The 14,302-nt window shown below is 46.8% G+C and overlaps 1 protein-coding gene across 1 annotated transcript in view; it reads left to right on the forward strand.

Annotated features, from left to right (window-relative positions):
• grm5b (glutamate receptor, metabotropic 5b) overlaps nt 1–14,302 on the forward strand; it is a 70,369-nt gene that overhangs the window by 40,860 nt on the left and 15,207 nt on the right. The window contains 6 exon segments of the mRNA XM_060074459.1: nt 6,847–7,082; nt 8,779–8,900; nt 9,071–9,195; nt 9,399–9,567; nt 10,592–10,718; nt 14,093–14,210. Of these exon segments, the coding sequence (XP_059930442.1) occupies nt 6,847–7,082; nt 8,779–8,900; nt 9,071–9,195; nt 9,399–9,567; nt 10,592–10,718; nt 14,093–14,210 (897 nt within the window).

Genomic DNA, 14,302 nt, shown 5'->3' on the forward strand with positions numbered 1-14,302 from the left:
TGCAATTCAGCCCAAGAAAAACTTGCATCCCAGCACAGGAGTCCAGAAGATACAATCCACAGGGCCTGCCAGCCAACTATCATGTCGGGGCTAGAAAGGGCAGCCACGTCGCAGTCTTTCAAGCTTGAAGGACCATTTCCTAAAATGTTGTGATGTATAATAAGTGCGTATCCCCATGTCATCACGCTCACACATGGTATGCCTCGTCACCCTGATCACGCCCGGATGAAGAACCCCAGGCCAGGTAGAACCCCGACTACATGAACAACCGAACCAGGTAGAACCCTGACCACATGAACAACCAGGCCAGGTAGAACCCTGACTACATGAACAACCAGGCCAGGTAGAACCCTGACCACATGAAGAACCAGGCCAGGTAGAACCCTGACCACATGAAGAACCAGGCCAGGCAGAACCCTGACCACATGAAGAACCAGGCCAGGTAGAACCCTGACCACATGAACAACCAGGCCAGGCAGAACCCTGACCGCATGAACAACCAGGCCAGGTAGAACCCTGACCACATGAAGAACCAGGCCAGGCAGAACCCTGACCACATGAACAACCAGGCCAGGCAGAACCCTGACCGCATGAACAACCAGGCCAGGCAGAACCCTGACCGCATGAACAACCAGGCCAGGTAGAACCCTGACCGCATGAACAACCAGGCCAGGTAGAACCCTGACCACATGAACAACCAGGCAAGGTAGAACCCTCGCCATGCCCACCTGAAGAGCCACAGGCAGTCCAGTTGTTTTCCTTCAGACTCAAACTCTTCCGCTTTGATGAGCCTGAGAACAGGGACGGGATTTGATGGAAGTGGTGAGAAGGTAATCTGATTAGGTCACCCCAGTGGTGGGATGGTAGGTATCGGACATCCCAGTAGCTGGTAGGTATCGGACATCCCAGTAGCTGGTAGGTTTCAGACATCCCAGTAGCTGGTAGGTTTCAGACATCCCAGTAGCTGGTAGGTTTCAGACATCCCAGTAGTTGGTAGGTTTCAGACATCCCAGTAGCTGGTAGGTTTCAGACATCCCAGTAGCTGGTAGGTTTCAGACATCCCAGTAGCTGGTAGGTTTCAGACATCCCAGTAGCTGGTAGGTTTCAGACATCCCAGTAGCTGGTAGGTTTCAGACATCCCAGTAGTTGGTAGGTTTCAGACATCCCAGTAGTTGGTAGGTTTCAGACATCCCAGTAGTTGGTAGGTTTCAGACGTCCCAGTAGTTGGTAGGTATCGGACGTCCCAGTAGTTGGTAGGTATCGGACGTCCCAGTAGTTGGTAGGTAGGTCATGAACGGACCAGACCTTGAACAGAGCAGGGATTGGTTGGTAGGTCTTTACAGTAGGATTCTCCTCATCCCATATGAACAGCAGGCCGATGAGCCCTCTGCTGGCTCAGATGCAAGCCTTTCTCAGGCTGAACTGCAGAGTAATGGAGGAGGCCAGCTGGTCCTGGAAGTTCGGTCCCCTTAAATCAGAACCTATCGCGGTAAGATCCCACCAAGGACCCTTTTCGTGACTGCAGCTGTGCTCTACTCCAGCTGCGGAGGTAGAGAAACCGTAGCTACGGCTTCAAGATGTATGGTGGGCAACGTTGAAATGTGCTCCATGGTTCTCTAGCGAAGGACCGAGGTGGTGTTCTAGTCATTGAGGAAGAGCCCTCACCTCTCATCCCCGGGCGTTTCTCCTTTAGGTGAGAGCCTGTCACCATCTTGAATGACATCCCAGTTCATGTAAATGACTTCACAACCACCTCTTAGACACATGCCTTCACCTGAAGGGGGCAAGTCTACAGAGCTGGAGGCTTCAGACAGCGCAGAACCCTAGCATGCATCTCTGATCACTCAATCTGAACCCTCATCAATACGGTAACTCATGTGACGTGATGCAAAGTTCAGGTAGTAGTGGCGAAGCATGTCGAAAGAAAATCTAGACAAAACCTTGGAGTATGTTTTGGCTGCACTCTGAGAAACCCTATGTTACTATTCTCACAATTCACTTGGAACCTATACTACACCCCTTCTAACACAGCATTGACACATGTTCAAACTAAACAGGTAATTAGCCCACGTGCCAACAAAAAACATTATTTAAATCATTCACCTTTCCACCTCAGCCAACGAGGAGGCCAAAACAATGCCCCAGCATAAAGAGGAAATATAAGGACTTACAGTTCGCAGTTTCTTCTTCATGGTTCAGTTTTGATACTCACAGAATCACTTTCTCCTCTTTGGCCTGTGAAGTAACGGAACCAGCAGATTCGTTTTAGTGCTCAAACCACACCACTGAGGCAAAGTTGATTCAAGCTAACTTAATTTGAATTAATCATGCATTCCTTTCCCCAAATATTGGCACCAATCTTCTCCAAACGACAGTCCTTTAACCTGTAGAAACTTCATTAAAACTTGATACTAATAATTTTTTTTAACTTTATTTTGGCAGTTGTGTATAGTTTAGCTGCATCTAGACTAATATAATTGAAAGAAATATATCAAATTCTTAAGGGTTTTAACTTTTAATTTGTTTTGTTTTTAAAAGGCAAAAATCCACCTAATAAAACGATCAAGGGCTTAATAAAAGACATGATTTGGCAAACGCATCAGACTCTATAGACGTCTTAAATCAGCCCACACAACGCACATTGAATCCACATTTAACCACACCACCTGAATAAATAAATGGCCTATAACCACGCAAAAACACTACAAATTATGTCCAATTACATCAAGAACCAACATTAAACATCAAGTAAGCCTAGTAGGAAAATAAACGTTCTACTCACAGCAGGTCCAGATGTGGTGGTCCGTTTTACTTCGAAAAGCGTCATTTGTCACACAAAACCGGGAAACTCCAACCAAGTTCTGGTTAAACTCCTAAAGTATACATCACCGTACCTGTGCCCTATACCACGAAGCTCGCTGAACATACCCAGGCTTTCTTGGGAAAACCTGGCTCGAAAGAGCCGCAACTCGCAATCAGATTAAATGGTACCACGAAGCTCACTTTAGATTCAATTAGTAGAAGCAGGTTTTCCGCTTTAGGTTCAGTGCGCGTTCACGTGAAAGGGGCGTTTTTTGCGTCATTTTTCTCACCTTTACGATAGATCAAGCAGTCTATATGAGTATAAGTGAAAAGATTCTGCATATTGTCTGTAAAATAACTATGCCAAATGCAGAATTCTTTGCCATTAATCCAAATAGAATGATGATGATTTAAAAATGCATAAGCAACGTCCATCCTGCCTTATTCTATCATTTAGGGAATTCACTTTAAATACACCCTATTTAAGAAATGTATCGCATGTTTTCGACCGCTGAGAGGTAGCGGCTGTAACGTAGTGGATTAGTATAAGACCCGAACGCCAGCGACCGGGGTTCAAATTCGCCGGTCTATCATCATGCATTTTACCCCCATAGATGTGGTGGCATCACGGCCTTGAAAATATGGGTTCAAGTTCGAAATAAGCACAAAAATATAATTCCATAAGCTTTAGTGAATAAGTAATCCATATGAATGAGAATTAGGACTTTTTAAGCTTCACATAAATTCGCGTCACTTGGGAGTCGAACCCCCCGCGCAGAAATTCAAGACTGACGCGCTACCTCCACTCTAGCACTTTGTCACTGAGACATAATGCGCAACAGTAATCATTGTCTACATAAGGTCCAAAAGGACGATCAAATACCGAACATCCTCTGATGAGAATATGTATAATAATAATAATAATAATAATACATTTAATTTAGAGGCGCCTTTCAAGACACCCAAGGTCTCTCATTTAGAACCCCAATTTCGTTGTTTGCACAATGACAATAAAGTCTGAAATCTGAATATCGTCAGACAATGCCAAGGGATCGGTTCTGTCCCGTAAAACCCTTGTCTCCGGAGAGACGCCTGTACGAGAAGTGCGCCGGGGTCCACGGGAACACCCACAAATGGTGACGCCATTGTCAGAGGAGGGGCTAGGAAGCTGCGCACGCCGATTTAAGTAGCCGATCTCCGGCTAGACTGGTGCGTTTTAATATCCATCCGTCTCGGAGGTCCGAGGACGTTGCCTAGCGACACGCACAAACACGCCCCTTTTCCTCGGACAGCGATCTCGCCATCTCGGTTGAACTCAGTGGTGACCGAGCGAAATTCCGAGACAGAATTCAAGATGGCTGCGCCCATTGTGACTTGAAGTATGAACTGTTTTCATTGTGCTTGGACCACTTTGGTGGTTTAAATGGTAATTTCAATCACTCGTATTACTGCAATACCTTACTGCGTCCGTATCTCTGCCTATATAAACAAATATATTGTATTTGTGTACAGCACTTTGGTCAACTACTGTTGTTTTAAATGTGCTATATAAATAAACTTGACTTGACTATGGCCTATAGCCTACTTATATTGGATCGCCTGGTCCTCTGCCAATGCTACCGCGACAACAGCTTTCCGGGTGGCGTCCATGTTTTCCTCCAACGACCGAGCGAAATAATAAAACGCTTGAAGTGTGGGCGTGGCATCAGATCCGAGATCCGAGTCGGTTCGCAGAGAATACTCGAACGCACCATAAGCCGAAAAACTGCTCCCGACCAGGTTGGGTTGCGAGCATAAGTCACCATGGTGATACAGCGACGCTAAAAGAGATCGACTTTCGTGGTGCAACTAACCCAGGCATGGAGCTCAACATACCTCGCTAACCCTCTAAGGGAGCTTCGTGGTACAGGGCCCAGGTGTGTGTGTATGTAGCTGTGTGTGGGGGAAGCGGGGCCACCCTCTATCAGCGACTTTTATCCTCTGCATACACTCCTACTGGACGGTATACCGCTATTCAGCTTGGGTATCTGGGTGGTGTATCTGGGTGGTGTATCTTGGTGGTGTAGCTGGGTGGTGTGTTTGGGTGTTGCAGCAAAGGTATCCAATTGGTGTAGCTGGTTGATGTTGCTGGGTGTGTGGCCGGATGGGGTTGCTTGGTGGAGGGGCCTGGGGGGTGTAGCTCGGTGTTTACAGGACATGATGGATGTCAGCCTCTGGAAGTGCCATCCTTGTGATTTATCCTCTCTGGTCTGGGGAGAGACGTGTGAGAGAGGGAGGGGTGTGAGGACAGAAGAGTTATCAAAGGGGATTATGATAACACACACACATTCACAAATTCACACACACACACACACCCTCACGCTCAGACACACAGACACACACAAACACACACCCTCACGCTCAGTAACACACAGACACACACACACTCACGCACAGAGACACAAAATATTTCATTGGAAATAAATGTGCCCTGTGTGAGTTATGCTGCTGTGTAAATCTGACAGGGGATTGTTCCTTCATTGGGGATTCAGTGTAGACTGGTCATCGCTCTGGCGACGCTTTCCTTTCTTCCTCCGATTTCTTATCAATCAATCCCCCTTCACCACACTGTGAGGCGCTCATTCGTTTTCTGTTCCTCCCTCTGTTCCTGCTCGGGTCCCTCATGTCTCTCTCTCTCTCTCTCTCTCTCTCTCTCTCTCTGCCTCTCTGCCTCTCTGCCTCTCTGCCTCTCTATGTCTCTTGCTCCGATCACTACTTGTTTATCCTTTTTTCAGAGAAAACAATCTGGGAGGGAATTACTTGTAGGCCTACACCTTGCGTCGTATTTGCATGTGTGTTGTGTTATGCGTGCGTGCATTTTCGTGGGTCTAAATTATATTATGCTTCTGCTAGGCTATTATGTTTTGAAAAGAGGGACAATTGAACCCCAAATCAAGATAACATCGAGATGAAAACAAACTCAACAATGATAGCACACTTTTCCATTATTCTTCAAAATAGATGGACTACACTATAATTACCATAATTTGGCTGTTACACACAGTTTTTTAATATGTTGTGTTGGAAACTTGGCGAAGGAAGTGTAATAAACAAAAGTATTTGTTCCACTTAGAAATTCAAATAATGTTAAACAATAGTGTTATTGTAATTTCATTAACAGTCGATTTATTCATGTTTTATGTGTACAACATCGTTTTAAGAATTATGTAAATTAAGATTGTTTTGCTTATGAACACTCTCTCTCTCTCTCTCTCTCTCTCTCTCTCTCTCTCTCTCTCTCTCTCTCTCTCTCTCTCTCTCTCTCTCACACCCACATACTTTCTCGCTCTCTCTTTCCCCCAATCCCTAACCCAATCCCTCTCCTGTAAAATATGGCCTGATGGTTATGTTGATGAGATGTTATGAGTCTGTTATCCAAAAGAGTGAATATGCAAGGGATAATGCCCGACAAGCTGTCCATTATCAGCAATTAATGGACAACGCGGAGGCCTTAGAACCGTCCGACGCATAGCGGAGGACGGCTGCCTCCGCGCAGTCCATTAATTCCTGATAATGGACACCTCGAAGGGCATTGTCCCGCTTATAGCATGGTCACTTGACAAAGACAATATTTTCATATGTTTTACAATCCAAATATGAAGTTTTACATAAGCCATAACTAAGTTTTCCTGGTAACGCCTGAGGGGTTGACTAATACCTGGAACAATCATTACCCTCCCGTAAGGTTCTTATGCAACGGAAACGTTGTTCACTCCTCTAAATAGGACGGACCTTAGCTACGACCTGGCAACGGGAGGTATTCTAGTCCTCCCAGCTATGAACCAGAGAGCTAACGTTATGCATTGTACATATTTATAATTCGAAATTCGTCGATGTCCATGTAAAGTAGCATTAAAAATATATATTTATATTCTCTCTCCCTCTCGCTACTGTCTTATATCCGTGTCCCTCTGCTGACTTGTGTTTGTCTCTCTCGCTGTCGTCCTATCTCTCTCTCTGTCTCTCTCTCTCTCTCTCTCTCCCTCTCTCTCTCTCTCTCCTTAGCGACGGCTGGGCCGACCGCTACGACGTGACGGACGGCTACGTCCGCGAGGCGGCGGGGGGCATCACCATCAAGCTCCAGTCGGCGGACGTCAAATGGTTCGACGACTACTACCTGAAGCTGCGGCCGGACAACAACCACCGCAACCCCTGGTTCCCCGAGTTCTGGCAGCACCGCTTCCACTGCCGGCTCAAGGGACACCCCCAGGAGAACCCCAAGTACAACCGCACCTGTAGCAGTGAGTACGGCATTCCTACCTTCAGTGAGTAAACCCCCTCGCCCCCCTTTACGCCGCCGCCGCCCGCCGCCTGTGTTTCCATGGTGTGAGGCGTCCGGCCTTCTGCGTCCGCTGCTGTGGCTGATTCGGTGGACCGGCTCGTGTTTGGTGATGTTTCTTTCTTGTTTGCCTGCTTGCCAAATGTGTTTTAACTGTTGGTAGGATAGGGAACTCCTATCAGGCCAAGAGGCTTCTAAGTGTAGGGGTGTAGGACACTATGGGAGGTAGAGGGGCAGCAGGGGAACAATGTTGAGGAAGTACCTTTGAAATCCACGGGAGTAAAGTTTAGGGTTGAACACTCCAGACTCCTAAACGTGTACGGTAATTGTTTTATCTGGGAGATACCCGTCTCATGGCTCACTGGTTGAATCACTGATGTGGATCATAGACCAGTCCTAATATGGAATACAATATCACAACATCAAGACAGACATATATCATTTAAGTTGCAGTTAAGTGGTAACAGGCCGGCACACACAGAAGCAGACACAGACAGACACACAAACATTCACACAGACACACAGACACAAACAAACAGACAGACACACAAACTGACACACAGACCCACAGACGCACACACAAAGACAGACACACACACAGACCGACACAAACACAGGCCGACACACATACAGACACACAGAAAGACACACAGACAGAAACACAGACAGACACACACACACAGACGCGCCGATATCAAACACGTGCAACCACTGAGTCAGACGTGTAAAACAGGTGCTTCGACCATGGCCAATTATGGCGCCAAACTGCTCATCAAAACAAAGAGAGAGAAAGAGGTGGGGGGAGAGAGAGGGAGGAAGGGAGGGGATTGGAAGTGAGGCACGGGGGTTCGGGGTGGGGTTCGGGGTGGGGGTGGGTATCTATTTGCTTTGATTTGTCAACAAAATAGGGTTGAGAATCATTTGCATATTTATGCGAATGCTATTTTAATAACAAATGATAATGAAAACCATGTGTGAGATCAACAACATACAAAATACACACACAAACACCAACCCACGCACATGCACACACACACACACACACACACACACACACACACACACACACACACACACACACACACACACACACACACACACACGTCACCTGAGCACATTCTCTTTCTTATTTCTTCCGTTGCCCTCTCTGTCTCTGTCTCTCTCGCTCCCCCTCTCTCTGTCTGTCGCTCTCTCTCCCCCTCTCTTTCCCTGTCCGTCTCCGTCTCTCTATGTCTGTCTCTCTCTGTCTCTCTTTCTCTGTCTCTCTCCCCCTCTTTGCGTCTTTGTCTCTCTCTCCTTCCTTCTGTGTTATTCCATCCATTCATAGTCAAAATGGTGTGTGAGTGCTGCTTCAAAGGAGCTGCTGCATTTTAATAAAAGAGGGCATAAATTGCAAATTAACAGAGACAGGAGAGGGCAGAGAAGATAGATGAGGGGGCGGAGAATTGAAGGAGGAAAAGATACGAATAAACAAAGGAGATGGACTTGTAATGTAACAGTAAGAGAAATACAGATTTTGTTTCAGGAAGGAAAAGTGAAGTGGAGAGTTGTTCTGATGGTAGTGCTTGTTCTTTTCATCCTTCTTCGCCTAATCCCTTGCCCCCCTCTCCTCTCTCCCTATCACACACACACACACACACACACACACACCCGTACAGAGCGCGAGTCTCTTCGCCAGCAGTATGCCCAGGACACTAAGATGGGGTTTGTGATAAACGCCATCTACTCCATGGCGTACGGCCTGCATAACATGCAACAAGCCCTCTGCCCCGGCTACCAGGTGAGCAGCAGACGGAGCTTGAGCTTGTATGGACGGATGGATTATTTGATGGGTGTAACTTTCGTCCATAAATTGTCCGCAAATACGGGCGACTGATTAAAATCTGTGTGTGATGATTGCCGCGGTGTGTTCAAACGATGAAGTGACCCTTCTCCGTTGCTGCGCGGCAGGGCCTCTGCGATGCGATGCGACCCATCGACGGAGCCACACTGCTGGATTTCCTCATGAAAACCAACTTCACAGGCGTGTCCGGGGAGGGGATCCTGTTCGACGCCAACGGAGATTCACCTGGCAGGTAGGTGCTCTAGGCGGGTAGGTGGACAGAGACGGGGGAGATGGTTGATGTCGTTGAAATGATGCGGTAAGGTTAACGGCATGGAGTGTTCCTGGGGCCGGTGCCTTGTTGACGAGAGCCTAAAGACCACACCCTTATTCTATGCATGAGCAGTCCTTTGTTCTCCATTCCTTCCCTTTGACCCGTGCGTCGGCTTGTCCCAGGTATGAGATCATGAATTTCAAGAAGATGGGCAAGGACTACTACGACTACATCAATATCGGCACCTGGGACCGCAGGGGCTTGAGGATAGACGACGACGAGGTCTGGGCCAGCAAGGACGCCATCCTGAAGTCTGTGTGCAGTGAGCCCTGTGATAAAGGACAGATTAAGGTAACAGACGAGACACCAATTGCAGGAGGATCACTATGTACGCACATACTTACCGACTTAAAGGCCCTATCAAACCAAAGTCAGTGCCTTTAAAGGGGACATATTATACCACCAGGTGTGAGTGTGATTAGCCTTACAAGCCGTTTTGAAAATCTGACCATATGACATCGCTAGTGGGCGTGTCCACCTAGATCTGTGCTGGATAGATCAGTCTACCAGCCTACCCAGCTGTAAGAAGTAAACATCCAGCACAGATCTAGGTGGACACGCCCACTAGTGATGTCATATGGGGCAGATTTTCGAAACGGCTTGTAAGGCTAATCACACTTACACCTGGTGGTATAATATGTCCCCTTTAAGCAACCTTTATATGTAAAATCACAGTTAGCAGTCAATCCCATGCTATGAGATACAGCCGACAATAGAGCATTGGAATTGGACTAAATATGGCATGTTGGCTGCCGTTTACCAAAAGGAAGCACAAATATATTACACATACCTGCATTGAATAATTGTATTATATAGTTTGGCCTTTATGTTGGCACTGAAGTAATTTAATAATAGGTTTACCAATTTGGACCTAAGAGACTTTTTTTTTGTGGGCATAGTTACTGGGGGGAAGGAGTGTCTATTGGTTAGGGTATCTGAAATGGTCAACTGAAATGTTCTGGGTTCAAACCCCAATGGCGGCGGGCTACCTGCCCCTACCTGCTCAATAATAACAACAGAAAATCCAAGGGTCACCTTGGATCAAAGGGTCTGCAAAATCACTGAATAGTAAATCCATCCATGATCGGGGTTGCATTCATGTATTTGTTGGCACAACAACTGATTTGGTCAAATTCAGAAGAAGAGGGTTGGGACGACGACATTGTCGTGCATATGGATGTGAATGACATCAGTGTGTGTGTGTGTGTGTGTGTGTGTGTGTGTGTGTGTGTGTGTGTGTGTGTGTGTGTGTGTGTGTGTGTGTGTGTGTGTGTGTGTGTGTGTGTGTGTGTATCCCGCGGCGCCCCCCCCCCAGGTGATCCGTAAAGGCGAGGTGAGCTGCTGCTGGACCTGCACCCCCTGTAAGGAGAACGAGTTTGTGTTCGACGAGTACACCTGCCGCGCCTGTGAACTTGGCTCCTGGCCCACCGACGACCTCACAGGTGTGTTATTGGCAATGTGTGTGTGAGTGTGTGTGCGTTTCATGGGTTGTATATCTGTGTGCATGCCTATGACCATTTAAAGGTCCCAGGCAGTCACCGGCTAAATGCGGTTTATCTGAACAAAAAAAGAATCGTCTAGGCTATTATCGCAATCAGCGTACCAATTATGTAAGCAGGGAAACAAAGTGAGAGAGAACTAACTCCTCACCTCCTCCTCCCCCTCCCCATCCTTCCCTTCCACCTCCCTCTAATTAGTTTTTGACATGCTCAACGCTGTTCTACTCATTCTGCATCAGCGGCAGCGTCTCACGAAAATACGTTTCCAAGGCGATTGGACTTCCTATTTCCCCCCGGTGGCTGCGGCCCACAGCCGCTGGCTACAGCTCGGGCTACAGCTCGCGCTTCAGCTCGGGCTGTCTTTGGAGCTGGCTGATTATCCCTGTCTGCCGGGCAGCGTGATTAGAACATGAAGGGAACAACGAGGCTGACACAGGATCAGCTGCTCGATTAGCTATAAAAACGACCATCGCAGTGAGAACGAACGGCAAGAAACACAAAAACGAATCGGCGTGTTGTGGACAAGGATATGGTCAACAGTTGGAGGCGGAAACGGAAAAGCCACCCACAGCCAATTACAAGGGAGGGGGATGTCTGGGTGCATCCATGAATACATCGCTGTGTGGTCATTAGAACACCTGTGTGTTTGCCCATGTGTTTTATGTTGATGGATGGATGGATGGATGGATGGACGGACGGACGGACGGACGGACGGACGGACGGACGGACAGATAGATAGATAGATAGATAGATAGATAGATAGATAGATAGATAGATAGATAGATAGATAGATAGATAGATAGATAGATTGATAGATTGATAGATAGATAGATAGATAGATAGATAGATAGATAGATAGATAGATAGATAGATAGATAGATAGATAGATAGATAGATAGATGAATGATAGATAGATGGATAGATGAATGATAGATAGATGGATAGATGAATGATAGATAGATGGAGGGATGACAGGGAGACAACCTTAGTTTTGGGATGGAAAGAGTATGGCAGCCTCTGTGAGTGTAAACAGCAGCCAGAAGTAGATGGTGTAGATAAAAGCCAGTGAAAGAGAGAGAACAACAGAGAGGAGATATTAAGAGACTAGTAGATGAGGAGAGAGAGAGAGAGAGAGAGAGAGAGAGAGAGAGAGAGAGAGAGAGAGAGAGAGAGAGAGAGAGAGAGAGAGAGAGAGAGAGAGAGAGAGAGAGAGAGAGAGAGAGAGAGAGGCGTTAGTGAGGTGAGAGACTAAATTAGGTTGTGACAGAAGCAGCAGGCATGAGAGCAGAGCAGGGAGGGTTACCTCTGGGACTCAGTGCTCTCGCTGATCAGGGAAGCTCCGCACACACTCTGAGCTCTCAGACCCTTTGAGGGAGTACTGAGACAAAGCCTTAGATGGACTAAAACCTCTCGTGAGCTGCCCCCGCAGATCTGACCAGCTCTTAGGACAGATAGCCAATAAACCCTAAAGGAGAGGTATAAAGTTGTACTAAATCAGTGAAGGTTGGTGTGTTGCTACAAGGCATACGTAGCACATATTTCAAACTTCAAAGTGTACATTTTTGTGATGATGAATGCAGAACATTTAATGTCTTTAAACTGGAATCGATATTTAGTAGAACCTCGGACAGGATGTTTCTTGTTATGTATTCAGCGTACAATATAAAACCAAGCCTAGAATCCAAAACCAATGCAAGCTTTTATATTATCCCGTCTCACCATGGGAATTTTTTTTCCAAAAATGTCCCTGGCACCCTGTCTTTCTAAATATAATGTTACCTACCAAACATGCTGCACAGCAGCACAGCTTTGCAATTTCCTGAAACAAAACAACCTCCTACAATAGGAGTGGCTATGATTTAGGTCCCAGTTTTATGTGTCTTGTGTTGTTGCTGCTGCTGCTGCTACTTCAGTATCAATGACTCAACCCGGCTTGTGGTTCAGCACTCAACTGCCTAGCCTGCCTTTATGTCTCCCTCAACTCTGTTTCAATTACAGTCACCAAACACTGTTTATCTCCCTAATCACATCTACATCACCCATTCAATAAAGCTGATTGATTTTAAAAGACTTAAACACTGATATACTGCCGCTTAAAGTGCCCTTGCCACGCCTTACAGTCTGCTTGTATGTGTGTGTGTGTGTGTGTGTGTGTGTGTGTGTGTGTGTGTGTGTGTGTGTGTGTGTGTGTGTGTGTATGTATGTATGTATGTGTGTGTGTGTGTGTGTGTGTGTGTGTGTGTGTGTGTGTGTGTGTGTGTGTGTGTGTGTGTGTGTGTGTGTGTGTGTGTGAGTCAGAAAGAGAGAAAGACGACAAAAGTATATTACGTGTGTGTGTGTTAGTGAGAGAGATTTAGTATCAGAATATGGCAATGAAAATATATTCAGCGCGTGCGTAGTTGCAGACCTACATGCGTGAGTGTGTGTGTGCGTGCGTGTGTGCGTGTGCATATGTGCACATTAAGCGTCCCTGGTGTCGTGTCTGTGCTCGGCCAGCCAGGTGGTAATTCTGGAGCTTATGTTACGGTGGATGGTAATTACATCTGTCCCTTTAATTAATGCCACTTCATCATGCCCTACCTCCACACCGAAGACAGGGATGGAGAGGATGGAAGGGGGGGGGGGGCACCAGAGAGAGACGGATGATGGGGTGACAGGGGACAGGAGAGGCGTGGGCAGATAAATACAGAGTAGCACAGGAAGACAGGGGGAGGAGAAGAAGATGCACGCACACACACACACACACACACACACACGCAAATGCACACACACACACACACACACAAACACACACACACACACTAAGATGCCAGCGAACACATGCAAGCAAACTTATGCACACACACCAAACACACAAGCAATGCGCACATGCACACACCAAACCCACTCCAAAGGAGCTGCTGAAACTAAGTGCCGGATGAGGGATGACTAAAATCAAGAAGTACAGCATAATGGAAGGCAAAGAGCAGGAGAGGAGGAACTGTTGAGAGACAGGAAGGAGAGATGGAAGGAAGTAGATAACGATAGAGATAACCGTTTGTTAAAAAGATGGAGATGGGATTTTTGCGAGGGGAGTGACAGTGAGTGAGTCAAAGACAGAGAGCTAAAAGGACTGTTTAATGTGGGCTGGATCAAGAATAAGACCTGCTGTAGAACAACCACTTAAGAAGAATCGTATTATCCTCCTGCTTTGTGCTCACCCTTATTACACTCTGAAACGACAATGAAATAAGCGAGAGCGAGACAGGTGAATGCAAAGAATTCTTAGAACTTAGGGTCCATCTTGTTTGATTGATGTTGCTGTCCCCGCCCATCAGGCTGTGACCCAATCCCAGTGGAGTATCTGCGCTGGGGGGATCCTGAGCCAATCGCTGCCGTTGTCTTCGCCTGTCTGGGCCTCATGTTCACATTCTTCGTGACGGCTGTCTTCATCAGGTATAATCCCCCTCTCCCATTCTGTGCACCGTCAGACACATGAACACTGTCCCTTGAGCAACACACTTTACTTTTAACTGTTGTCGCCAGAA

Source organism: Gadus macrocephalus, chromosome 16 (assembly GCF_031168955.1).
Source record: "Gadus macrocephalus chromosome 16, ASM3116895v1".
Lineage (NCBI taxonomy): Eukaryota > Metazoa > Chordata > Actinopteri > Gadiformes > Gadidae > Gadus > Gadus macrocephalus.